We start from the raw sequence: 27,249 nt of genomic DNA, 5'->3' as shown, positions 1-27,249 counted from the left end.
CTGTTAGTGGATGACTCTGACCTAACTCAAGGCCAAAATCTGCCGCGTTTGTTGGCCTGTCCTTGTGTACCTGCGTGCTCTAAGGCGAGGGACTGATCTGCAGGTCATAATGCTGTTTTAAAATTAAGGCCTTCCTATCTAAATTTTTGAACCCTGAAGGAAAACTGAGACAACTGCTTTTTTTCAAAAACTATGTTAACAATGTTTTCCACCCATTTTTTTAATGCTGAAATTTGTCTGTTTTCTTTTGCATAAACACACACACTTCACTATCCTGTTCCTGCAGTTCAATTCCATATTATGCATTTTTATATGAAGTACAGCATGGGGAATTTTTAAGATCTGTGCTCTTCTCAGTACTTAAATGGAAGTGTTATTTGTTCCCTTGAATGTGCGTATGCCTTTGTCAAATTTATGGAAGCAAGAGCATTTGTAACATGACATCACTAGGAGGTACAGGGAAAATACATGTTCAGCGCAAAATAACATCTTTCCAAAAATGATTAATGTAAGATTACTGGAATTATTCTTTCATGCCACAAAAAGAAGCTAAGATCTGACCATCTGCACTGGTTTTCTTATAAAAATTCTGTTCTTTGCTAAGGGTTTGTTCAGATACAGCTCAGGGTCACCTGTGCATAGTGCTGTTTAAATGACAGAGCTGGCTGTAGTTCTGGAATTGTAACTCCTTCAGTGCTGGTACCTGGAGGACTGTTTTGCATAATCATTAGTGCAGCAGTGGAGAGATTTGTAAAACCAGCGCTTCACAAAACAGCGCTACATTTGAACCACCTGAGATAGGAGAATCTTACTCTTACAGGTAAATTTATACCCTTATGGTCTGTTGACGGAACAGGATTATTCCATTCAGCAGGCTTTTTTGAGGATAAACCCAAATCTAGTTCTAAGTTTCAGTAATTTAAAATGCCACAAGATTCTTTTTAGTAACAAATCGGAAGTGGGGAAGAAGTGTTTGTGTATAAAAATACATATTTCACTTTTGCTTTTTTTATTGCTCTTTTTACACTTTCACCTTTTTGGACATCGTAATTCTCAATCTCCTTAATTCAGCTTTTCTGCCTCCCCTATTCATCACTCAGACTATTCTCTCCAGGGAAATCTGCTTGCTGCTTAACCTTTCACCCACCATGTTAAGCAGCTAATTTCTCTTTTCTAGCTACTGATCCAGGCAACAAGTTAAACTTGTTCCTTGCTTTTACTGGGGAGGGAAGTACGTGGCAAAATGAAGCACAGTAGGTGTGTAATGTATTATAGATGGATTATGCTGTAGTCATAAATAGCTGCGTACTGTTCACGTAATCAGCAATGGACCCAAAGTTACAATTCAACTGCAAAAGCAGGGCACTTGCAGCGTTCAAATGCAAGAAAATTACTCTTACTAAGCATTGTTAAAGGATGCTTTTATATGCCCTTTTATTGCCCAAAGCTAGAAGCTAGTCATTTAGTGATAATAGTTGATCTACAGTATGATTTCTTAACTGTGCGAGGAGGTCCTCATCAGCTCAATTTTTATAGCAGTTTTGAGTAAATACAAATGAATTGTACATATAATCCCTCCCCGCCCTTTTTTTTCCCAAACAAAACAGGTTAAGAAACGTGTTCCTTTTCTGTCTTTTTTTTCCCTTCTAGCTTCATAGCTGTGGAGAACATAGACAGCTACTGTGTTCTCATTTCATCTAAAGCTGTTTATTTCCTGAAGAGTGGAGACTACGCAGACCGCGAGGCCATCTTCCTGGAAGTCAAGTACGATGATCTCTACCACTGCCTTGTTTCCAAAGATCACGGCAAAGTGTATATACAGTTGACAAAGAAAGCTGTTAATACAAGCAGTGGTGTGGCAATGCCCGGCCCATCGCAACAAAAACCCATGGTAAGGATCCAGCCTCTGTGGTTTCGCTCACCCAGGGTTGTTTCCCCCACCCTGAATGCATGCACTATTCTAAAAGTGGTTGCAGTCACGAGTGTTTGGTTTCCTGTGCCGCGTAGCAATGAAATTCTTAACACTGTAACTAGCTGCTGCTAGAAAGGTTTAAGTGACAGAACAACTTGTTCCTTAAACTTGTAAGCAAGCTGAAAGAAAAATCTATCATCTTCTGAAGGCAGAAGTTAAAATAGGAAGAATATTTCTGTAGCTGAAAATGGCTTTTTAATTTTGCGATACATACACTGAACTTAAGTATTTTGCTTTATACTTACTATTTATACTTATAGCTTTCCATTTTCCTCGTATACATACCAATCTTTACCGCAGAATATCTAAGATTGAAAAGGCTCCTTACATCATGCATGTAGAAGCTGATCAGAACTCAGTTTTTTGCTTTCTTACAGTAGTTGCTCAGGGGTCTGTTTTACAGACAAGTTTACAAGCTCACCCCTGACCTAAGTCAGTTTACATTCCAAACAGACGAGCTAGATGAAAGGTAGGAAAGGAAGCAAAGGAAGTAACTTCAAATATTGCAAGAAGTTTCTGCTGTCTTCTTAAAATACCTATAGTTACATGCATCACACACTTCTGTACTTCAGCCTCAGCACTGAATAGGAAAGAAAATGTCACCAAACATTGCTATTTGTTAGAGGAGACTTCAAGCATAGCCAATCTAATCCAATTCTTTCAATTTATGTGGTAATGAAAACTATATTCCGCTTTAGAAAAATAGTACTACATTAACAAAGGAAACTTGTCTCTTTGCAGGTCCATGTGAAATCTGAAGTTCTTGCAGTAAAACTATCTCAAGAAATAAACTATGCAAAAAGCCTTTATTATGAACAACAGCTTATGTTAAGACTCAGTGAAAATCAAGAGCAATTAGAGCTGGACTCCTGAAGTATCTTGTGAAGTACAAGTACCAGTCTGCAGGTGATAGTGTTCTGTAACTAGACAAAGTACAACACTGGAAGGAAATAAAGACAATTTTAGTAATGGAATTATTGTGAAAAAATAAGTGTGGTGGGCTGCTTTTTTTTTTTAAAAAAAAAAATAGTTATATAACAAAATATAGTTGAAATGCATCTGGTTCTGGGAGAATTCGTGTATTTTGCTAACCTGTATATATGTAAAACGGTGTTTGATGTAAATAAGGAAGTACAGACCACGGTGTTGGTATATATAGAAATCTGTTTATTATGTAAAGAAATCAAAGAAGCTATACTGAGTCCTATTGCACTAAATGTAACTATTCTTATTCATTCTCCTTTTCACAGTACAGGAATGTAGATAAAGGTTAAAAGAAAAAAAAAAAAAAGAGGTCATTGCAGTTGTTTGTAGCTCTGTTCAACAATGATAAGGATGAACTTTTTTTTTGGTGGGTTGGTTTGTTTTCCAAATTAGTGGTACAGTTAATTGTATGTGTCCCTACTGTTCTACTGAAATTTCCTCCTCCTTTTTAATAAAAGAATTGTATCGTTTTTGTTAAAAATCGGGGTGAGGGCTCGCTAATTCAGTTTCATTTTCAAAGTATTAGAAAACAACCTGATGAGGTTCTAATTAAAGAACTCAAACTTTGCAAAGTCTGCACAGCTGGAGGTTCCTGTTTCCAAGTTGTTTTGAGAACAGTTCAAGAGAACAACCTTGGAAATTGAAGTCTTTAACTCCAGTTTTTCCCTCTGTTCTGATCCAGTAAGTGCATCTAGTTGGCTGCTTGCTGTGGAAAGCTGCTAGCATTGGCTTGGACTGAAAAGGCCTTGGAAAAAAAATACACATCACTGCATTACTTGTCCTAATGAAAACCTTTTCAAAGTTAGGAATTTCTGAAATAATACAAATAATACACTTCAAATCCTATATCAAATCTCTATTTGTCTTTCAATTTTAACAAAGACAGAGATTGAGGAATGGGTGTGTGACACCTTTTTTCAAAAAAGCTAAGGAAACTAATGGAACTGTAGTGTTATATATATATATATGTAATGAACAGAGGGAATAGACGTGCAGATGAGTTTTTTTGCTCTTGTTACAATGTTTGTTCTCTGCTGATGGTTCTGCAACTCTGTTAAATGCCTGCATGCAAGATGGCATCTGCTCTGCAAGGCTGAAGCGTGAGCACACGATTTTCCCAAGACTGTTCAATATCTTTTGCAGATTTTGGGAAATGTCCTTGAAGTGTTATTTTGTAAACTTTTGACTCAAAATAAGAAGTCCACTACAGTTTTAGTGAGTTTTCCTTTTAATATCCTTTCATAAAGGCATATAAGAGTAAAGAGTATTTTTAAACTGAGGGCTAGAGTAAAACCATTTTTAACTCCTGTAACGTGAAAGGTAGAGGTTTTCTGTCTGCAGAGAAGATGTGATTATTGGTGGATGTGTGTATGGTCTGTGCCTGGAAATCAAAATCCATAAAGGTCCATTACACAAATGAAACTAATTTAATGCATCACTTTTGTATATTTCTTTGTATTTTTTTTAAGTAAAATGTAGAATTCAATGATTGTACTGGCTCAACAGTGCTTTAACATGCCTGTCCTGTTGGACTCTGCCACTGAGGCTTGTTGCTACTCTGTCATGTAAAGTTTTTTCCTGATTGCCCTAAAAAGCTGGTAAGAAGATGGAAGGGAAAAACAACCCGTCAAAACGACCGGTCCCATCTGTGCTCAGGAGTTAGAGGGTAAGGGTTTGCATACTTACATTTTGCAGCAGTTGAATAAGCAAGAGCTGAGTTGAAAACACCTGGAAAAAGTTTGACACTTCCCCCCCCCCCCTTTGAGTTACCTGAATTTGGGGAGCCAGGGTAGATAGATCATGAATTAATTTATTTCTTGATTCCTTTTGGAAAAAGCTTCATCGGTTGATTGTGATAATGTCTAAATAAAACATAATCTAAACCTTGAAAGATCATAGCCCAGTGGAACACCAGGGCCATGGACTCTTAAGTGGCTCTTCAGGTATGTCATTAAGGAGGACAGGATCGGTCCTAGCAATCAGGTACAATTTATTGCCCAGACTCCTGTGTGTTCACACGACTCCGATCACACTGGAAAAGATCTGCTGTCTTGTTTAGCCTTCTAGAACAAACTGAGTTAGAACTCCAGTGGGTTTCCTTTGCAGCTCAAATGATGTTATTTGTTGCTGTAAGCCAACTATTTTTATATCATTTTTGAACTCTTTCTGGGAACTTCCTATTGTTATTGGCACTACTAACATTACTGAGTAAACAGAATCTGAAAGTCTCCAACTCCCCCTCAAATTCTTAAGAACTCAACAGAAGCTATAAGCAGACAAGACAATCTGATCATTCCACTTAGTGACTGATGTGAAGGTCTTCACATAGGGAGCATGAGGAAGGCAGTCCTCCTCAGCCTTAGTTCACTGAAGAGATGGAAAGACTCTAGCAACAGAAATGTAAGACTTGATAATTTCAGAAACAAGGTGGTGGTGGAGATGGAGGAGGAAGAGTATTTACTAGGACCCCATAGGCCCTTGAGAAACCCCCATAAGGTCGCATAGGACCCCCGTAGAGCCCCCATAGGGCCTTCTCTAGCCCATAAAGACCCCCTAGGACCACTACAATCCCCTAGGACCCCACAGAGATCCTTTAGGACCCCAGAGATTCCCCCATAGGGCCCCACAGGATGCTTTAGGACCCCATAGAGACCCACTGTTAACCCACTAGGAAACCATAGGCCCCAGAGGGACCCAATAGGGACCCCATAAGCCCCCACTGGATGCCACAAAGACCCCCCTGGGTCACGATAGGGCCCTCTGCAACCCCCTAAAAACTACACAGGACCCCTTAGTACCCATAGCTCTGCATAGGACCTTCTAGGACACCAGAGAGACCACCTAGGACCTTCCATAACCCTACAGAGGACCCCTTAGGACCCTACAGGACCCCAAAGAACCACAGGGCCATACAAGACCCTCTAGGAACCCCTAGGAAAGCCCATAGGATCCCCTAGCACCCCACAGAGACCCTCTAGGACCCCCTAAAACCCTGTACAACCCACTAGGGACCCCACAAAGCACCCCCCAAGATGGAAGAGGTCCCATAGAGACCCCTTAGAAGCCCTATAGGCCGCACAGGACTCCACAGAGACCCCCCCCCCCCGCCATAGAGCCCCACTACAAACCCCATAGGACCCCCCACCACCACCACCACCACCCCGGAGAGACCCACCTCCTAGCATCCCCCTGAGACCCATGCAGACCCTCTATAATAAACAGATTCTTCCCCATACATACCCTTTTTAGAATATAACCAACACAGTCCTTGCAAGAAAATGCTAGTTCATGCTCATTTGCTAAAATCTACATGAAGTTGGTGATAGTTTTTCTAAGTTTCCAGCTCTCCCGTAAGACCATACCAAGATGCCATTCCAGAGTTAGGGAAAATTCAGGCTTTATGGCAGACCCTTAATCAGTGCATATGATGATGCTTAGTTTTATCAACAGTGAGGGGCTAAGGCCAAAACACTTTCATTTCCCCACTTGTGGTATCGGTTCAAATTTATTAGTGCTTGGTTAGCTTCTGGCTATGATAGTTGCCCAATACTCTACCAAAAGAATCTTGGCAGTGCAAATTCATCTGCCTCAATAATACCGTAGTGCTACCTAGCCGAGAAAATGGTTCCTTAACAGAGGATACAGACCAACATCGCTGAGCCCAAGCTCTATTCCCTTCCAGCATCACGTTGTCTGAAGTGGGAGAATGTGAGTTAAAACAGTCCCAGATGTGTCATACAGAACGCTGGGTCCGTGCACTGCGGCTGGGGTTGCACATCTCATAGATACAATAGTGCAGTGTTAGTCATATGAAAGGAAGCTTGCCAGAAAAAAAAAAAAAAAAAAAAAAAAAAAGGTTACTCATTAACCACTGACAAACTTGGGGAAAAAAAATATTTTGCTGTTTTCCTCAGTGGAACTGCAGCACATTCTAGTATAGAAATAAAAATAACCTTGGAGCTAAATGCAGTTACATAAGAGATGCATGCCGACTGCATTATATCAGTCCTATTAATGGCCTGTTGTACAGCTATGTTGTCTGAATACAACTGGACTCTGGTATCTCAACGGTTTGTTCTTTTGGTAACTGACAAACTATTGCCCAAGCAATGTGCCCAGCACAAACAGTTCTCTCTGGATAAGAATAACCTTGCACCTTAGGCCTCTTCTGGTCTGACTCAAAAGTACTAAAAGGCCACAAGAGAAGTAAACAGCTTTCATGCACGTTTACATTTTAAATAAATGGACGGGTCACCCAAAGGACAAGGCTTGTGTATGGGAGCTATAGAACAACTGTTTCTGCACCCTGAAAGCACAGGCAAAAAGGTCCCCTGGATATTGCAGCTCTGTAAAATTTTACCAAATGAAAGAAAAAAAAATCTGTTATTTCAACCATCCAGTTGGGAATCATCTTCCAATACTCACAAGCTTATCTAAAAGTGAGATGCACTAGATGTCCACATAGGCTTTGCCTATAATGCAATAGCAGGGAAGGGGCAGTACAATTCTGTCCAGACACGGCAGCAGCAAACACGAACTTTGATCTCAGAGGGCCTTTTACCCTATCTATGTATGCAGCCTAAGCACAGGAGAATGTTTAGTCATTTCACGGGAGCAAGAGAAGACCCTTGGGGTACAAATGAATAGGATTTGGCTCAAACTCAGGCAGTTATACAAAAAACTAGAGAGCAGTTCAATATCTTGACTGAAATTGCATGGTGAAGTTCAAGGCCAGCATGAGAACCTCAGATATTGCTCCCACTTACACATCTTAACCACGACATGGTCTAACTGTACCTTACAGCACTCCAGAAAGGCAGTTCTTGCGAGAACAGCATGGCATGGAAGTAAGGTGAAACCAGAACGTGTGAAAATGGGCAGCAGCAATGAGAACAGTCAGTCACACTGTGCTCCTTTCTAGGATCACACGTCTGCTTGCAGCCTTCCCAGAAAAGAAGCCTTCTTAGTTCTTCCTATAATCCAAACAATATGGTCTTTCAAGCAATACTCTCTCAAAATACCACTGGCATTTTAAAGATTTTAAGTTGAAAATACATATACCCAAACAGGGTCCTGCTGTACAATGAGGCACTGGAGCACCAGAAACCAGGGGATATTGGCACCACAATCCCGAGGACAGTCTGCCAGAACAAACTTGACAGAGACATAATTTAACTCCCAATCTTAATCACAGCTCTGCCCGATTCGGACATAGAACTGTTCCCACATTCATCTTTCTTCCCTGAAAAAGAATACTTCAAACACGAACTGGTTAGCTCGCCTGCTCTCTTTCCAGACAGAATTATTAAAACCTTGTACCTGGATCACCAAGTTATCAGTTACTACCCAACACTGGATCTCCAAGGCCTTGCTGGCATCACGCTTGCCCTGGAAGCAGCTGGCGCATGTTAAGAGCAAATAAGCAAAATACAGAGCCGGAAAAGGGAACTGCAGAAATGAGCCATATTAACATTTTTACAAACTCATCAGGAAACTTTGAGCTTCCTGATTTCAAGTGGTAAATCTGCATAATCCAGAGACATTCACCTACTTTTTTCCTTTCAGCCAGCTACATCTTTTGTAGCTACTGCACAGCAAAAGAAGGTGACCTGGAAAATACAATTTTTATCCAGCAGAGACCCACAAGGCATCACACAAGAGGCAAAGAAATTCCCATAGTATCGTCAGTGTTGGATGCACTCAGAATTTCAAAATCAAGCATCCACTGTAAAAGTAGAGTTATGGGCCTATTTGAAAAGTTAATCACCCATGAGAAACAGCTTAGTACTACATGAGTGCCTGAGCCTTCACTATAGGTTCACTCCAGGATTATGGTATTATTGCAAGATCTGTTGTGCAATCTGGTGGAATTTTGAAAGAACCCGTGCAAAGCATAAGAATCCACTTTCTCATTTCAGAGAAAAAAACAAGCACTCAAGAATCACATCAGTCCAGCCTACTATGGGAGAAAAGAAAGCATCTTTGCACCTTTCACTCACAAATGCTGAAATAGCAGCCATTTGCAATGGCACCCATGCCACTAACCCATCAATGAGCAACTCAAGCACAGCAGGGTCCACAGCAACAAGCAGCCACATCCTTGCATTCTTCAACACTTCTTCCCAATTTGCGCACAGAACAGGTAAGAGCCAGGAACAGGTTTCTGCCACAAGCAAGACACACAGAAGAGTTTCAGCATTTGGTCTTATGGGGCCAAGGAGAGGGAGGGTATTTCTAGAAGGCTGGCTCCTATTGAGAGGAAAAATGTTTCCCTTGGCTTGTGAAAGTTGCTCAGACAGAGAGCAGTAACACGCTGGAGAAGCCAGCTTTCCATTCCCTGTTCCATTACTCTTTTTGATTGGCACTTTAATGAGGGCGCTAGGGGTCGACCCCCTGCCAGGGGGCTGGTTCATGCCCCGTTTATCTCACAGTCCATGTAAGACTAAAATAACACGCCAGGCTGAGTTTCACTGGCTTGTGATCCAACAGCCCACCATGATGGATTGAGTGACTGCAGCAAGTTGGCAGCTAAAGTGTGTTGTAACAGTATCTCTCTGTCAGCACAACACAATGGATTTGCTGATTCCCGGTTTTCTGTGTTCACTGTTACCATCGGCTCAGAATTTTCTAAAGTTCATTTTCCAGGGGGCTGCAAAGCGATAATAAATAACATACCACAGGTTACATCAAGCTTTTCTTCTTCCCAACTGTCCTACTGCTGACAAAGTATAGGTTGTGGTGCCAGCTTTGCTACATTCACAAGAACATCCATAAATTCCTATCACTTACTTTTCTAGAGTAACTCAAGGTTCAAGGAAGAAAGGGGGCAGTTATATTGCTCTTTTTGTGTGAGCTCATTCTCCTAGGCCAACACATGGCACACAGGACTTTTCACCCCAAAGAGAGCAGAGAATACAATCCAACAAAAAAGAAGGTTGCTGTGTAAAGTAGTTTTCTCCAGAACAGTTGTACACTTATTCTGGGGTAGAGTTAAGAGTGCAGAAACAACTAAAAAGCCACAGTTCTTGTGCAAGCTTACTTATTTGCATGGCTTCAAACTAGCAAACTAAAGCTAAAGTTCTTTATGGTGCAGTTCAATAATCTGTAAGGCAGTCATTAGTCCTCCCCCACCCCCGACAGCAAGCACACCATCACGTTTTAATGGACAAATACTTCAGGTTGACAGTAACCTCCCTTTACAAGGAGGACTGTAACTACAGATATGGCCAGGAGAAAAAAAAATGTGGAAGAGATGGATTATTTTAGATCCCTTTCTTTAGTATTACACCATACTACCTCTATGAACTCTAGATCCATCTAGATAACATGAAGTGTATTCTTGCCACATACAAGAAAATGCTGAAAAAGACTGAATGAGGAAGACTGAGGAGTCACTTGAAGAAAATACAGCTGGCCTCAGCAGCAGCCTACTGTTTACAATGATAACATGAATTATGACAGCGTAGATTTCAAATCATGGTGCGGGAGAAGCACGCATCATCAGCTAAAGATATCTGCATGCTGTCCGAGTACTTGCGAAAGAGAAGAAACGATCATAATCACAAACTGGAAGCATTGTGGCAAGCCTTTGCTGGTACGTGGTATATAATTAGCCTAATTCTTTGCAGAGTTTCCCTAGAGAAACTAGTTTCTCAGCGCTGTGCACCCCAACACTGTAGCCTGTAGCGACATGACTCATGTAGCTTTGAAGTAGCTACCTCGCACACTGTCAACAACACTGCCACAGCAGACTGAAACGTCAGCCGCGCTGTGGAAGAGGTCTGCAGCTTTACTGAGACCATCTAGTTAGCTACTGCAATTCCAGTTTGTGTCCACCTATACCAGCTCCTGTAGCCAAGCCCTAAATGTTCCTCCGGAGAGAGCCAGGCATTGCACCTTAGTGCATAACACAGAGGGTGAACTGAATGTAGCGCCAGAAAGCCTGGGAATTGTTAGAAAAAATGAGTGGGTGGGAAGCTCAGGGAATCAGTGGGAGGATGCGGGAAATCAGCAACACTCATTTGAATAACTGGTAACAATTATTAGATCTTTTTTTACATGAATCATCTCTTAAAGATTTATCATTTGAATTATGTCACTCAAGAGGAAATGGTACAAGGAACAAGCCCTAGCTAAACACAAGGGTTTGGAGCCACAATTGAACGGCCAAACAGGCCTGGTAAACCTCACCAATACTGTCTATAATGGACTGACTTTTGTCAACACCCTCAAAAGAAGCAAACAGGGTTTTCAAATTGGGTTGCATAGAATTGGTTCTCTGACTGCATTCACCAAATGGTCAAAAAATGCCCCCGTAGTTGCAAGGGAAGGGGGAGCAGAGATCAGTGCTGCTCTATGCCAATTTCAGCTACTATATTAAAAAAAAAAAAAAAAAAAAAAAAAAGCGCGTAAGGGGAAGGTAACTATACGATAACAACTCGTAGCATCAGCAATCCAGTCAGCAGACTCAGGAACTCAAGTGCACTATCTTCTTATATACCCCCACTCCTCCTGATTGATAGAACTGCAGTCCTCTTCCGTCACTAGAAATAACAAGCTTCTACACACAACCTATGCTTGTTTCTTACCTGGCAGGCAAATACTGGAGTGTTGAAAAAGAAATGCATTCTTGTCCTCTGATAAAACAGGCTAAATGATAAAATTAAGCCTCACAACTTACGTGGTCCCACATTTATTAACCACCTGGCACGATGGTGCTGTAGCCAAGAGCTGCACAACGTGCCACACATGTGGGCATTGGTGCCCCCCCATCCTCCTGCAACAGCAGAGCTGGCTGCACAACTCCACAACACGGTTGCAGGAATGTCATTCTCAGCTCCCAAACAGCCAGGAACCTGGGACACTGAAGCTGCTTTCAATATTATTTTGCTGCCCATTGCCTAATGTGAGCTTGGCAGAGCAGATGTGTGTGAATTAAGCACATGTGGTGCAAGAGAAACCTGGCTGCCTTGCCAGGTCCAAACTGGGGCATGCAAATCATCAGTCTGTGCTGAGCACAGCAGGAGGCAAAGCTGAAAATATTCACTTCCACAGGAAGCCTCATGACTCCCTAAAGTCAGAGATTATCTCTAGGTTTATACAATACTCTTTGCATTTTATACACAGAGCTCCTGGCATTTATCATCTGAAAGTGCACTACCAGTAAAAAATCTCTTAAAGTCTCTGCAGGGATCCCTCTTGTGTGGAGTTTAAGGACACACTCCAAAACACCAGACTTTACTCCTGGGAATACTATCCAGCTTCTATTGGTTACCAGACCTTTCCTTCTTACAGTGAGTGAGAAACTAGACCAGAAGAAAACCTAAGTGCCCCCATTTCAAAACAGTAGCTTTAACCTGACAGCTAGGTTAAAATTCTCTATCAGATATTATTCCCCAACAAACTGTTCACATCCCATAACAAAAAGAAGTGCTTTAAGAAAGCATCTCAAAACCTCCACGTCACTCACACACTACTGCACACGGATATGGCCAGAGTAATTACTCAAAAACACAGTAACTTTAATTTGCTTGGGGCATTCTTTGGAGAGAGAGAGGCATAGAGAGGGGTATTTGGAAAAGGGTCAATACCACAAACTAGGCTCTCAATTCCATACTGTACCTCTGGAGCAAAGCCCATGATTTACATAGGGGTGATCCAAGTAAGAGCCAAACTACACCGTGCATAGTTAATAATACATATTATTAACTGAAAAAAAATATAAGCTTAACAGTTAGCATAATGAAATGTTTTTACAACATCTGTCAGTAATTATTTGTATTTAGCAGCACTGCATATGCCAAAGAAAAATCAGAGAAATATAAACATCAGAATTCACTAAATTCCCCTTAGTCTTGCATCTTCCCGCAAAGAATCTCTAATCATTCCTGCTTAGTCACTGTCATCTGTTCCCTGTCCTCTCCAGCATGTAATTTCTTCCCAATTCTCTGTGACCAGAAATGACTGGTCCTGGTTCTACACTGGAATGAATAGCCCCTCTGCAATTAGTGGTGTTAGCTGCAGTGCTTTTAAAACAGCAATTAGACCTATAACACTTTCTCAGCTCAAAACTCAAATCCCTTTCAATTGCTGCTCTCCTCCTGGCCATACTTTATGCTACAGCAAAAGACAGGGAGAGCGATGGTTGTGCTCTGAGTTGTACTCCACCTGTGCAGAACAGGGTGAGGAACAGGTTAGCTGGGTGAAAAGTTCACTGCAAGCTGAGCTGTCTGTTTCTCTTGCTTAATTTATTCACTATTTGGCTAACCTTGGTCTGAACCCAGCCCCCAAGACCCTTCTCCTCTCATCCCTCCCCAGCGGACTCATGACAGCCAAAGACACAGACACCATCCCCTACCCCTTCTCTCTGACCCTGCTGAATGGAGCAGGGGCTGGACACAGGGCCAAGCACAGAGCGAGAGACCTCGCACGTCAGACAGAATCATTATTTATGTACTGAACTCTGACAAGCCCTGCTCTCAGGAGCAGAAATAGAAGTTCTACAGTCAGCAACATTTGCCTGATGTTGTGTTCAAATACACCAGCTTTCCTGAGGCTGGATGGCACCCACCCCACCTCCTCTGCACCCTGTCCCTCTTCCAAGAACGCATCACCCCCTAAGGATCTAGTAGCCTATAAAGGAAGCCTGATCCATTCCAGCAGGCTTTGCAGGGAGACTGTTGTGCAGTTGCTACCGTTTTTACCCATTCCTAAGATATTTTTTAGTCCAATATTTCCCTATGTCATTTCTACAAGCTCCGGAGCAATCCTCCAAGAAACACAGTGGAAATAGTTAAAATATCCCAAAAGACAGATGGAAACTGCAGCAACATAGGCAGTAACTGGGAAGACCCCAAATGGATTTCTCCCATTAAAAAAAAAACCCTTAAGTCAGTAAAGGAAAGGCTGGGCTAGGGAACACTACAGCGGGAGGAGGAAAACAGGCTCCAAGTGCCTTTATGCAAGATGTAAGCTACTCATAGTATGCACTACGGAAAGGTTTTGCTTGTCTTTGCAGATCGAACAGCTTCCAGTTAAATGATGGTGTCTACAACTTTATCACATGCCTTCCCCACCAAGTATACTCTAAAATCACTCCCACCAACCAAACTTGCCATGCTTGTACTGCTCTGCTGAGTAGCCAGTTCTCTCTTTTATACTTTATTTGGAATTTTGAGAATCAACACTTATATCCACCTGTTGGATTCACCTCTGCCTCTGCGAGATGGAGAGCTGTTATGTAGACATTTCCAGCAGAGGTCACCACCAGCACAGGCCTTGGCGACGCCTGCTCATACCCGGGCACCGGGTATGTTTTCAAAACCTCATCACGTCTGTTCTGAAAACCTGACAGTGGGTTGTGGATGAGGATCAAAGGCTCTGCTAACTGATCACAACGATTGCTGTAAACACTAAAACACTTCCCATCACATTTCACTCCCTGGTCAGACAGATGACGTTATAGCAATTCTACGGCTTTGGTACAGCTCACCTGCTTTAGTCCCAGGAGAAACATTTTTATGGTGTCATGACCCAATCAGAACCAAGTCCCTGTCCCACTGAAGCAAGAGGAGGAGGGAAAAGGCAGTCTGGCAACTTTACGGCAAGTGGAAAGTCCTTGTGGTCTAAGAATAATATTTAACTGGCTTCTCGGGATCATCAAATGACCTTGCCTTGACACAGGGCTTAACTTGCCTGGAAACAACGGAGACCAGAGTGGTTCTGATGTGGTCACTAATTTGGTGACTCCGTGCATTGCAAAATTCATGGCAAATTCAGAGCAAAAGACCACTCTGCAACAAAAGAGTCCTTGTTGTTGAAGGAATCTTGGGCCCTTACCAAAAGAACAAGATCCAGCACCCCTCACCTAACCCCTGAACATGTTCAGGGCATATAAATTGTCAAGAAGAGCCAAGCAAGACGTTGAGGAAAATGTCAAATTTCAAAAGATTGCATAAGAAAAATGAGAGAATACACACCATTTTTAGTCCCTGGAACCTTTAGTTCCATTTTAGTTTAACGGACAATTGTCTTAACTACCATACAAGCAGTTCTTTGTGCAAACTTTCAAAGTGTTTGTTACAGATGGTAACATTCTTCAGAAGTGCTGAAACCTGCTTACAGATAAGTCAAAAGAAAAGGGATTGGTAGAGCAGGTGTCAAGGACAATCAATATAATCAGTTGCAGGGTTCCAGTGTCCCATGTCTCAGTTCTGTGCTCCTTGCACTCACCATAAAAAAAAAAAAGGCAAAATTACTTCAAAGGGAATTATGCTAAATTGGGAAAATTAAAGGCAAAATTAATAGAACTGTATAATTTACAACTTACACTCCAAGAATCATCCATTAAAATACCCGATGCAGAGATTTTAATATTTTTAGCATATTTTTAGCCTTTTCCAACAAATTCAGCAGTTGTTAATTATAAAGAAGATATTCCAAAAGCTCAACTACCACCCCAAGACAGCACCAGCGTTCACTTTACACTTCAGAAATGTTAGCATACATGACAATGATCAACAGGTTGGATTTTCTATGTACCCAATATAAAAGATCCTGCTGTGTGTGGGGAAAAAAAAAAAAAAGAATCCCCACCCCATGGCACAAGATTATAATGGGAACACAACTGGAAAGCCCAAATTTCAGCCCTTCTGAAGGGTTCTCTCGTTCAAGCAGACTCCACAGATCAGAGGAAGCCTCTTTCCCCTGAGATCACAGATACAGACCTTCACACACACAAATCCTCCACTTCCAGATACTTATAATTCACTGCATTTCCACTTGATCCCTCTGTCATGAGCACATATCTGGACTTAGCCAGCCAGCAGACCATTGTACCTACAAGAAGCAGACAGACTACACCAAGGTCTTCAGACATTAAGACCAATGTCTTAATGGAAGACATTCCATTCTACAAAACCTCCAACAAAAGGCACCTCTCCCTGAAGCCTTCAGGACATCCACCTGCTTTGTCTGAAGGCGACACCACATTTGGGGAATGGAGAGCAACAGGCAAAGTCATTCTGTAGCCAGCAGCCTCACCTGTTGCTATCACAGGCCCATCAGGCACTGTGTGATACTGCTGGGGTTCCTTCCCCGGCTTATAACAAGGACATCACTCCCCAACAGCAGAAGCTGCTTTTTACCTTCAGCTACATCTATTCACTGCTGTTTATACTCACTTCTGTTGCTGTCGGAGGGGCTCTTTTGCTTAAGGGCTGCTTTCCTCCCCTTGGCGTTTCCACACAACCCAGCTCATGGCCAAGCACATTGCCCAAGTCTCATTCTCATCATCCTTCTGCATCCACCCCAGGTCGAGCCGTGCTTGTACACGGGTGACCAAACTGCTCACAACTTCCAGATTCAGTTTCAGCTGTGCACCATTCACTGCCATCAGAGCTTCACTACTTTGCAGTAGGTAAAGGGGGCCCCAATCAGCCCCAGGAGCGCACTTAGGTTTTTGCATGGCTGCAACACGCTGGAGACACTCACACTGCTCAGCCAGTGCATGCAACCCCGCTCCAAATTACCCTTTAATTTACAGCCCCATCTCTCGCCCTCCCTCACTGCGCTGCCTTGCGTTTTGCATGGCTGAGCTTCTTCCACTCACCTCGGCCAAGCTGTCTCCCACACTCTGCTTTTCTATTTTTTTTCCTGCTAAATTCACGAACAAAAAGAAACCCACACGAAGTAGCTCTGTGCGAACTACCGCTGGCCGCCCACCCCACAAAATGGCCCCTGAGGCGGTGGGGCGGCGAAGAAACATCTTTTTTTCTTTCTTTCTTTCTTGCGTCCAGCTACCACTTCCCGGAAAAAAAATAATAAGGAAAATATATCTTTTAAAAAGTGCATTTTGCGCTCACTCACCTTGCAGCCCGCTGTGCCGCCACCCGCGTTGTCACAGCCTCTCTAGAAGGTTCTGCGCGCGCTGCCTCCTGCTGCGGCCGTTAAGGGCAGTTAACGGCCGTTAATGGGCGCCGAGTGCCCGTGCCCAGACGGAGCTGGGACGTGGGGGGGGACATCCCCTGAGGGCCCGATGGCCTCGTGAGCGGTGCCTCGACTGACCCATATGGCAGTTTTCTCCCCCAAAATGTACGCACGGCCCAAACACAAACATTCCAGCACCGCTGCTGGATGAGACGCGTGCCACGACACTTGAAAAATATGCGTTCCTGGGGTGTAGTGCTGGAGACGGAGGTATTTTGCTGGCAGAACAGCGAGGTGCCACAGCGTATTTTGACAGTGACCTCAGGCATCGACGGGAGACGGAGCCTGCCCGGGCCGGCGCTGCTGGCGAGAGGCGCTGCAGCCAAGACCAACCGTCCCGCAGGCCAACTTGCTACCTACCGAGCAACCAAAATATTAAAAATTGCCAACATGTGGAACCTATTAAGACATTTAGAAGGAATTCGCGTTCATTGTTTCACTTGAAATATAAAGGTTATAAAACTTAACGGCCGCATGACAAGGAAACTATATGAAACACTCGGAGATTTACAGAGCAACTGTTCGTCTCTTTAGGCATGTGGGCCCAAAATCGCTTTACAATCAACCGTGCAACCTGTGTTCTGAGCGTTGAGGTTTTCTGGCAGCTTTTTTTTTCTTCTTTCCTTTTTGACCTTGCAGACTGGTTTTCAGTTACCGCAGCAGCTCCAAAGTAAAACAGAAACACTGCTTGTATCTTCTTTCAAGTATTTATTTCTTTTGTGCTGTTAACATCAAATAATGAAAGGAATTGTAAGGATTTGGGGAAGGAGGGGGTCTGGAGAAAAAGAATGAAAGCTGGAGGAAGGGGGGGAAAAAATTACCAGCACAATGCCTTAATTTCTCGCAGCATGTGCAGCGCAAATGAACAGTAAACACATACCACAGAAAATGCAAACAAAGGCTAAGTTTGCTAAAAGCTCAAAAGAAAAAAAAGAAAGAAAAAACACGGTGAGTGCTTCCAAGTGAACATTTCCGTGATTAAACCCTCTGCATTGCTAGGCCAAATTAGCACAGCGATCTCCTCCCTTCCCCCAGTGCTGCACCTCGGCAAGTAGCAGGGAGGAGCCAAAGACCAGGGCTTCGAGTCCGGCTTTATTCTTCTTTTTTTTTCTTATTTTTTTTCTTTCTTTTATTTTTGTTTTTTAAGGAATTGAAATGTTTCAATGATGGCATTAAGAGGAAGCCCTAATCTAATCTAAAGGGTCAAGCGCAAGCCTGAAAATCCGATTACGGATTTGCCATTGGGGTTTGTGCTGAGAAACGCGATTATGTAAGCAATGCCTCGCGGGCAAATACTGGGTTTTGCTGGGCTTGGCAAGCCCGGACCTTGGCACATGCCTCTGGGCCATATGCTGAGGATATATTTCCTAGCCTATTACCAGACAGAGGCTTGAGGAAGACCCTAAAGTTTATGCCAGCATTGCAGTCACACGCTGTCTCGCTCTGTAGCATAAGGCAAGTTTTTCTGTTATATCCATGCCCTATGGATGTGATAGGAACTGAAACGCGCTGCAAGGGCAAGGTTTGCAAAGCACCGTGTGTGTAAAAAAAAAGGAACTTGCAGCTTTGCTATAGGACTTTCAATTTTAGACTCAAAAACCACAACCAAGAACGGGAATACGAGCATCAGAACTGCATCATGCTCAGTAGCAAGCAAAACCTTTCTGCTAAGGCACTGTGTTCCCAGTGCATTTTCTATTAGCAGACCTGTTTTTCATACCTTCTTCAGGACATTTGGCTCCCTTTCTACATTTGCTTGCTTTCCAAATGCAACTTTATTTCATTCATTATTGTGTTTTCCTAGTGCAATTGGGGGTGAGTATGCAGCAAAACAAATCCCAAAACATCATAAAGCCACTCCCCTCATATGGAAATATGCCATGTCCTGATGTTGGGAGGTTATTTTTAGAATAATTCCCTTTTCCTAGGTTAACAACACTGGGTTCCTTTTCTGAAAAGTAGAGGCTAAAAGACATGTGAATCCTGGAAAATAAAAACTGAACGTTTTCTTCTATGAGGCAAGTGGGTTTTTGAATCCCAACATGTTTTCTTTTTTTTTTCTTGAAAATATCTATAAGCCTGTTTTTGATCACAAGATTGGAATATGTCATGAGAGTACATTCAAATATGCATTTGCATTAATATTGTTGCCAGAAGGCATCTTACAGTCATCATCAGACATATCGGAGCCCCTTGAAAGCTTTCTGTGGGATTGGAAGTCATCCAGCCAGTGAAAAGAAAAGCCACCATGTGATTTGGACGGCCAATTCCACAGGAAAAAAATACATATAAATGAACAGCAAGTACTCAAAGTGGTAGTTAGGGTGAATAGCTTGCAAACAAATTATTGGCTGAGAACTATTAAGTATATAAAGTATTTGGTAAACGAATTTTTAAAAGAAGTCACTTTAAAATTAATCCGTATAAAGAAAGTAAGCTAATTTTACGGTGAGAATTGCCTGTGTCAAACAGTGCAGCTAAATGTAATAAAGATCACTAGAATATAAGCTGCCCATTCTGGGATATATGCAACATGATATTCAACTTCACCACTAACGACTCAAAAAGGCCACATTTCAAATGATTTCAGACTGCTAAGGAAGTGGGGGCGGGTTGCACCTAAACCTACATTACCATTCTCGGGGCTTTTGACAAAAACGCTGCCTGTTTCAGCAAAGGTGCCTTCCGTCCTCGACTTTTGTCCCAGGACTTACCTTTAAAACAGGAGATGGATTTTGGGCTAACGGGGAGGTGCGGACGCTGGTGCGCGCCCAAAGGGAAGGTGAGGAGATGAGTAATCTCCATGCACAGCAACAGTCCTCCCCAACAGGAAAAATTGGAAGGGGCAGATGAAACGATGAAAAATGAAGGGATCAGCAAAAAACAAACGCAAAGTAAACAAACCCAGCATGGCTCCTATGGCTCCCCGAGCCATATGGCCGAGTCCATCCAGCACTCACTCACATAGGACTCAGCTCACTGAATTTAAACTCCCTTACAGTATGACATTAAGATCTATTGTTAAATCTGACTGAAAATATGAAGAAGTTTAAAAGGAAGGAGGTGACTGCAATACAGCCTAGCAGACAGATTGCATCACAGGAAGCATGACATCTCAGGCCAGAAATTGCCAGTGCTCCTAAATATTGGGCTTTTAGAGCTCAAAAGAATTAGTTTCTTTACTCATTTGGGGTATGATAGCTGTGAGTAATTCTTGTCTGAATTAAGAATAAATTTATGGTTTTATATGAGAAAACTTACACATCTGTAATTTGGCTCAACAGAGATGACATGTCTCAGGAAACCTATTTTTAAAACTGGAATGAATGACGCATTGGATCTTTGCTTAAAAAGTCATCAAAACACGTTCAAAGGGTTATAGCTCCCTGCTATAACTCTGTAATGATGGAACCAGAGCAGTCATTTGGCTGAACAACTGTGTGTAGCTTTTTGTATATCACTTTTTTCTCTTTTTTTGGGAACATACATAGAAACTCTTGATGCAGGACATCAACACTTTTGCATACGTATTTTTCTGTGCCAGCATTGGATCCCTTCTAGAAAAATTTAAGGCTATGTTTCGTTTGATTAATGTGCTTGTCAAACCTCTCTTCTACCAGCAGGCTAACAGAAGCCAAATACATTTTAGGATTCATCACCATGGTAATAGCCATGTAAGTGAAGATCCAATTGTGCAATATTAAATAATATTAGAATAGTGAAAGGTAGAGCCTCTTCAGCTACTAAAACACCCACAACATTGCTTGCTGGTGTCTGTCTCTCTGTGTTCTTTTATAGGGGTACCCTCTCTTAGAACGTTGACAAAATATTGCCCAGCTTTGGCAATATTTATGGGTATACTTATATATATGTATATTTACTCTACATTCAGCAGTTGAAAAGGCAGAAAGAACAAACTTGACACCTCTGGTATTACTTGTGATAGGCAAAGTAGCAGGGGGCAGAGGGACCATGCAGGTCTCTCAGACTTCACCATGGCATGAAGTCAGAATACCCAGGAAGAGGAATGCCGTATTCTGATATCACTTTTTTCCATTATGACCAATTCCATCTCCTGTTAACATTCTTCTGAGATGATCCCTTTTGATTATAAACCCTTATTCCATATGTCAGCATTTTCAATATAGCCAAAATATTCCAGAAACTCTATCACCCTCCTGTTTATCTCTGCATAAAGACACTACTAGTTGTCCTTCCAGGAAAAGACAGGAATGAATTGTCTCCTTTCAGCTAATAGTAATGTCACCACATGCCTGGGCAGTGCCTGGGAGCACTCATCAGGTCAATAGCATAAAGCAGACAAAATCCACAATGCACTTCGTAAATAAAATACAAGGACTACAAAATAAAGGGAAGATGAAGAAGAGTTTTGCTTAACCTTTTCACCACGTCCAATGTTTGCAATTGGAGATCCAAAGGCAAGAAGTAGCGCCTGGTCAAATCTGAGGCAGGGTGTCCTGGGAGCGACGTAGCCCTGGCCCTCACAGTACCTTGACATGATGGATTAGTTTTGGATTAGCTATGGATTAGCTTTGCAGCTGGCTAGGAAGAAGTGAGTGGTGAGCCAAAGTGACTCACCTTCTTCTCACATACATGAGTTGCTTTCCCTTCCTCAGAAAACCGAGAGGGCAGTTTAAATGGTAACTGGTGTGTTCTGAGCCAGCAGGCTACAAAGTTAATAAGCAGCTTTTTGAGGGCATGGTGACCCCTGTGCACTGGCAGTGTAACATGTCCTTTATAAATGTTCTATTTGGGTGAAAATCACAATGCCTCTACTATAACATTAACCCCTGAATGAGAATCTTGCCACTGCCTTTTTGGGGCCACCACACTCCCCCTGAACTTGCATCCCACCCGTGTTTCCTTACATGCTCCTTGGTCACTGGGCAGCTGGACTGTTTCTTTCATAGAATCATAGAATCATAGAATCATAGAATGCTTAGGGTTGGAAGGGACCTCTAGAGATCATCTAGTCCAACCCCCCTGCATACGCAGGGACACCTAGAGCACATGGCACAGGACTGTGTCCAAGCGGGTTTTGAAGATCTCCAGAGAAGGAGACTCCACAACCTCTCTGGGCAGCCTGTTCCAGTGCTCTGTCACCCTCACTGTTAAGAAATTTTTCCTTAAGTTCCTATGGAATTTTTGATGTTTCAGTTTCCGGCCATTTCCTCTAGTCCTATCAGTGGCCACCACTGAAAAGAGACCATCCCCATCCTCTGCACTCCCTCCCTTGAGGTATTTATATACACTGATTAGATCCCCTCTCAGCCTTCTCTTCTCCAGGCTGAACAGGCCCAGCTCCCTCAGCCTCTCCTCATAGGGCAGATGTTCCAGGCCCCTGATCATCCTTGTGGCCCTGCGCTGGACTCTCTCCAGCAGCTCCACATCCCTCTTGTACTGTGGAGCCCAGAACTGGACACAGTTCTCCAGATGCGGCCTCACCAGGGCTGAGTAGAGGGGCAGGATCACCTCCCTCGACCTGCTGGAGACGCTCTTCTTAATGCAGCCCAGGATCCCATTTCTTCCCCCATTTAAGGAGCAGCTGTTCTTTCCTAAGTTTGTGCAGAAAAAAAATCAGCGTAGACATTTGCTATGATCTTTTCTGCATGTTTATGTCATGATGCCCTAGAAAAGGTGAGCGCCCATGTAATATATCTATTTCTGTTTCTCTTGATGCTTGCCTTCAGTAGAGGAGAAGAACAAGCTCTGAGGAGCATTACCACTTAATGCTAGCACCATCTCCTTGCTTTTAAGTCTTGAAAGGAGCTAACTGTTAGCATAAGAAACCAATAAGCTGAGGCTAATTGGGAGGGTATGAAGTTAAAAATTGTCTCTTACACTGTATGAAGTTCATGCTGGATAAAGGAAAATGAGCAGCTTGGGACATGGTAAAGTCATTAGTTCCCTTCAAGGCTTTCTCTTAAGTTAGTTGCTGCACTTCTGAGAGAGATGCTTGCTGCTATTCAGTTTAAAAGGCAAATCTTCAGAAAAGCACTGCAACCAGGATGATTTTGTTTATTAGAGAATTAACTGCTGCTTGTGACTCACAGATTTCACTGGAGTCTCCAAACTGCTGGCGGGCTAAGGAGTGATCCCAGATCTGAGGGTCTTAGCTCTAGGGAGGAGATAACTACAGAAATGGTGCAGAATGTCTCTGTGCTCGTTGTTCAGTGAAAAAAACGCAAAAGATTATATTTGGCATAATTGGCTTTACACCAAAAACTCACGATGAGCACAGTCAAAAGTGGCTGTTGCCCAGACTTAGATTAGCAAAGCTATGTGAAGAAATAAAAAGAAAATAGATGATCCAAGGTCACCGTGTATCCTTTTCTCAGCAGTTAAATTTCAGCTACAGGAAAACAACTAGCCCAAATGTCTGATACAAACAGATGTGTTCTCCTAGAAATAAATGCACCCACTTAGGCTGTGTCTGCATTAGGTTTGTTAGCGTGCTTTTATGAGCTTTGGCAAGTGCAATGCTTAATATCTGGAGGTGGGAGTGCTCTGGGAGTTGTCTGAAAGGCTTGCAAGACTATATCTGATCACATCCACCCACACTAATTAACACATTACATAAAGTACAACAAGTTTCTCTCTGCAAAGCGCTTGCCCAGGCACTTTCTGTGATTCTAGAAGAGCTAGATGGACTCAGTCACATTTTAACCTCAGCAGAACAAAAGACAGGGAGGGCTTATTTCCCTCTTCCCGGGCTCATGCCTTTCCTCCATCCTGCTAAATTACACCATCAGCAGGGAGGCAGCTGATGTTGACTTTGTGAAGTTCACCAGGGTGCACCAAGGGACAGGAGTATTGTTATTTTTAGAATTGAAATCACAAAATCAAATATGGAAGAAATTAGATTTACTTACAAAGGATGCTTTCTGCTCTTCCCTTTCTCTTCTCACCCTGCCTGACTCAGTCTGAAAGTTAATACGACAAAGCACCAGCTTCTTAAATAGCTAGAACTGAAAAATCCTTCTGTTTAAATATAGGGCCTACTCTCTTTATGCCAGAGTAACACTTGCCTCCATAATAGCTACCGTTTTTTCTGTCATTCCAGTTCAAAGCTCTAATATGGAGTCTTCTTCTCCGTAGATTAGAGTAAATAAAACCTGAAGAGCTTAGGCAATTTCTTAAGAAGCTGCAGTGGGGACCTCCTCCTACAACTTCTCCTAGATTTCTCCAGCAGAATAATAAATATATACCTCCGATTTAAATTTATTCCAGACCCCTTGTATGACATCTGGCTTCAAGATGGTGGCACTGAAAAGTGAAGTAATGACATAGGAATACAGAAGGAAAAAAAAATGTTGAGTGCAGTGGAAAGCAGGAGGCAATGGAGAGAGCAGGGAAAGCCAAAATTAAAATAAGTCAAAGGGTGGCGGAAATTCCTTTGAAAAAGCCTTAGGCTTCTACAAAGCTCGTCTACATTTGCAGCAGTTCCAGATTACCCAGTATCAGCTGCAAGTGAGACGGGACAGGAGACCTTGCTGGGCATTCCTGGGGAATCTTTCCTTTAAAAAATGCCTTCAAATGTATCCAGCCGACCTCGTGAGCCGTTCCCCTGGGTGCAGAGTGTTCTACCTCACTGTGCTCACGAGAGAAATAATTCTCTTCCCCAACTCTTCCTTACTATCTAAAGAGCCAAGTCAACGTTTTCCTCGTTATTTGCTGTTTGCTGCATACCTCTCCCCCACTGTGACTGCTATTTGACCTGCTGTCCGCTCAGAGACCCGGAGGGGATGAGAGAGGGAAGTGTGTGTTTGTGTGCAAGGGGGAGAGCCGGACCAGGGAGTCTTAGCTAAATTCTGGCTCATCCGGATGAATTAGAAAGAAATCAACAACACTTAGCGTGCAAGACAACCTCATAGATGGTGAGCATCTTTTATGCAGCTCAGCAAAACAGCACTTTCATCTAAGGAACAGCATGGGGATTAGAGGGGAGGTTGTTTCACTCTGTGCACTGTTTTTTTACCTCCTCCTTGCCTTAGGATGTTGTTAATGAATGGACTAGCAACATAAAGGTTTGATTTAAGAGGGACACTGTGGGGTGCCATCTCTCGCCAATCCTGTTTGCTCTTGCATCCACAAGCCTGGTGTGCCTGCCTGTGGTTAATGAGAAAATAGAAGGGCTCAGAGTGCTTAAGGGGAGGTAGCTATAATCATCCCTTCCCCTCCCAAGTGGCTCTTGATTTTTATGGTACCTTTCGTATTCCTGGCAGATCCTGGAAGGGCTCTCCCCTCACTGTAGTTATGTTTTCAACACGCTAGCTTTCTTCTAAAAAAAACAGACAAAAGATAAAACTGAAAGCATCTATTAGGGTGGGCGTCAAAATCACAGAGATCAAAGTTTATTTTCATTTTCTCCAGAGAGTCTCAGACATCTAGGAATTCAAAACAAAACTCCACTGTAAGAAATGGACAGGTTGACCACAAGGCAGCAGTGTGCCCTTGTGGCCAAGAAGGCCGATGGGACCCTGGGGTGTGTAAGGAAGAGCATTTCGAGCAGGTCCAGGGAGGGGATCCTGCCCTGCTGAGGCCCACTCAGCCCTGGTGAGGCCACATCTGGAGCACCGTGTCCAGTTCGGGGCTCCCCAGTACAAGAGGGATGTGGAACTTTTGGAGAGAGGGCTACAAGCACAGGGCTACAAGATGATGAGGGGTTGGAGCATCTGCCCTATGAGGAGAGGCTGAGGGAGCTGGGCCTGTTCAGCCTGGAGAAGAGAAGCCTGAGAGATGATCTAATCAGTGTCTATAAATACCTCAAGGGAGGCAGTGAGGAGGATGGTGCTGGCCTCATTTCAGTGGCCAGTGACAGAACTAGAGGAAACAGCCACAAACTGAAGTACCAAAAGTTCCACAGGAACTTAAGGAAACATTTCTTAACAGTGAGGGTGCCAGAGCACTGGAACAGGCTGCCCAGAGAGGTTGTGGAGTCTCCTTCTCTGGAGATCTTCAAACCCGCTTGGACGCAGTCCTGTGCCACGTGCTCTAGGTGACCCTGCGTGTGCAGGGGGTTGGACTAGATGTCCTCTAGAGGTCCCTTCCAACCTCAACCATTCTGTGATTCTATAAAATCTTTGCAAAGCTGGCACAGTCCTGAAGCTTCTATGTTCTGCACTCAGAAGGAAAGCACTGACCTAGATAGGAGAATCTGAACATCCAGGCAGATGGGCTTGCATCACTGGCACCCTTTGCAGCATTTGCTTCGTGAACTGTCCAAAAAGAGGCGTCTACTGATTTGCAGCAAGGATCAGACTTTCAGATTTTTACATGCTCATCACTGCATCTAAGTAGCTTGTCCCCATTCTCTATGTCAGAACCAAAGAAGTATCTCAAATGCAGCTCACAGCTTTTCTTCTGGAACGCAGATCTCTTCTAAGAAATGATATTCTATTATTTTAGAATATAGATTTTTTTTCCTCTTCTCTGTTTCTGCGTAGCATCTTTTGGTTTATAAACAAAGTCCGGTTTTACTTTTTATGTCATGTTCCATGAATTTGCTTGTTATCTCACAAACATCAAGGTAGTTAGATTTACAGCTTTTGAGGTAGGGAAACACTACAAATATCTGTTTTGAATGTCAGGGTGCACTTTGAGATTAGGTGACTTGTCCAAGGCCACACAGGACATCTATAAAAAGGCTTGAAATTCAAGTCAGGCACTTTAACTTCACTCCTTTACTTTAAGCACATGACTTTCCTTGAGGCGCTTCCCTGGTGTTCTCCCATCAGACTTGCTACTCCCTGTATTGCAATTATATTAATTCCTCTTAGTAGCTTTCCAATAACATTTGCATTACATTGCTATACCTCATGCTGCATACTGCACAGGAATGCAGTATTGCTCCTACTAGGCTGTCAAAGAGAGTATATCATTACCAAAACAAATGTCTAGCTGCTTCTGGCATTTCACACCAAGCAGTATTTATCACTTTTGTCTGATCAGTGATTTGATGCCCTAAAAAATAACGGGTATATTCCCACTTGAATTCAATGTGCATTTAATCATGTCTTTGCTAACTTCACACTTTGTGAGCATTGCAGTGCTTCTATTTTTAGCGCATTATTCCACTTCTTTCACTGTGAGGATTGATACAATGGATTTTCTTCTGTATGAATTATGTCAGTGAATGTATATTTGCAAAAGCAGGCTCTAGATTTTGTTCATCCTCAATCCGAAGCCTACGTGTGTGTGCCAGTCAACAGAGTAATGCTTATATATATATAATCATATATATATATATATCATAAATGGACAAAAACATTCAGAAAGAAAATTAA

The 27,249-nt window shown here is 42.8% G+C and overlaps 1 protein-coding gene across 1 annotated transcript in view; it reads left to right on the top strand.

Moving 5' to 3' along the window:
• Positions 1–2,946, top strand: part of VPS13D (vacuolar protein sorting 13 homolog D) — an 82,129-nt gene extending 79,183 nt beyond the window's left edge. Inside the window, 2 exon segments of the mRNA XM_088536204.1 lie at positions 1,651–1,891; positions 2,714–2,946. Of these exon segments, the coding sequence (XP_088392330.1) occupies positions 1,651–1,891; positions 2,714–2,845 (373 nt within the window). The 3' untranslated portion in view covers positions 2,846–2,946.
• Positions 2,947–27,249: the final 24,303 nt, after the last annotated feature.

The sequence above is a fragment of the Tinamus guttatus genome, unplaced genomic scaffold, assembly GCF_059628265.1.
Source record: "Tinamus guttatus ecotype Peru unplaced genomic scaffold, ASM5962826v1 Tinamus_guttatus_pri_ptg000652l, whole genome shotgun sequence".
Classification (NCBI taxonomy): domain Eukaryota; kingdom Metazoa; phylum Chordata; class Aves; order Tinamiformes; family Tinamidae; genus Tinamus; species Tinamus guttatus.
Note: the sequence above shows the minus strand (reverse complement) of the source record. Positions and strands in the feature narration are given on the sequence as shown.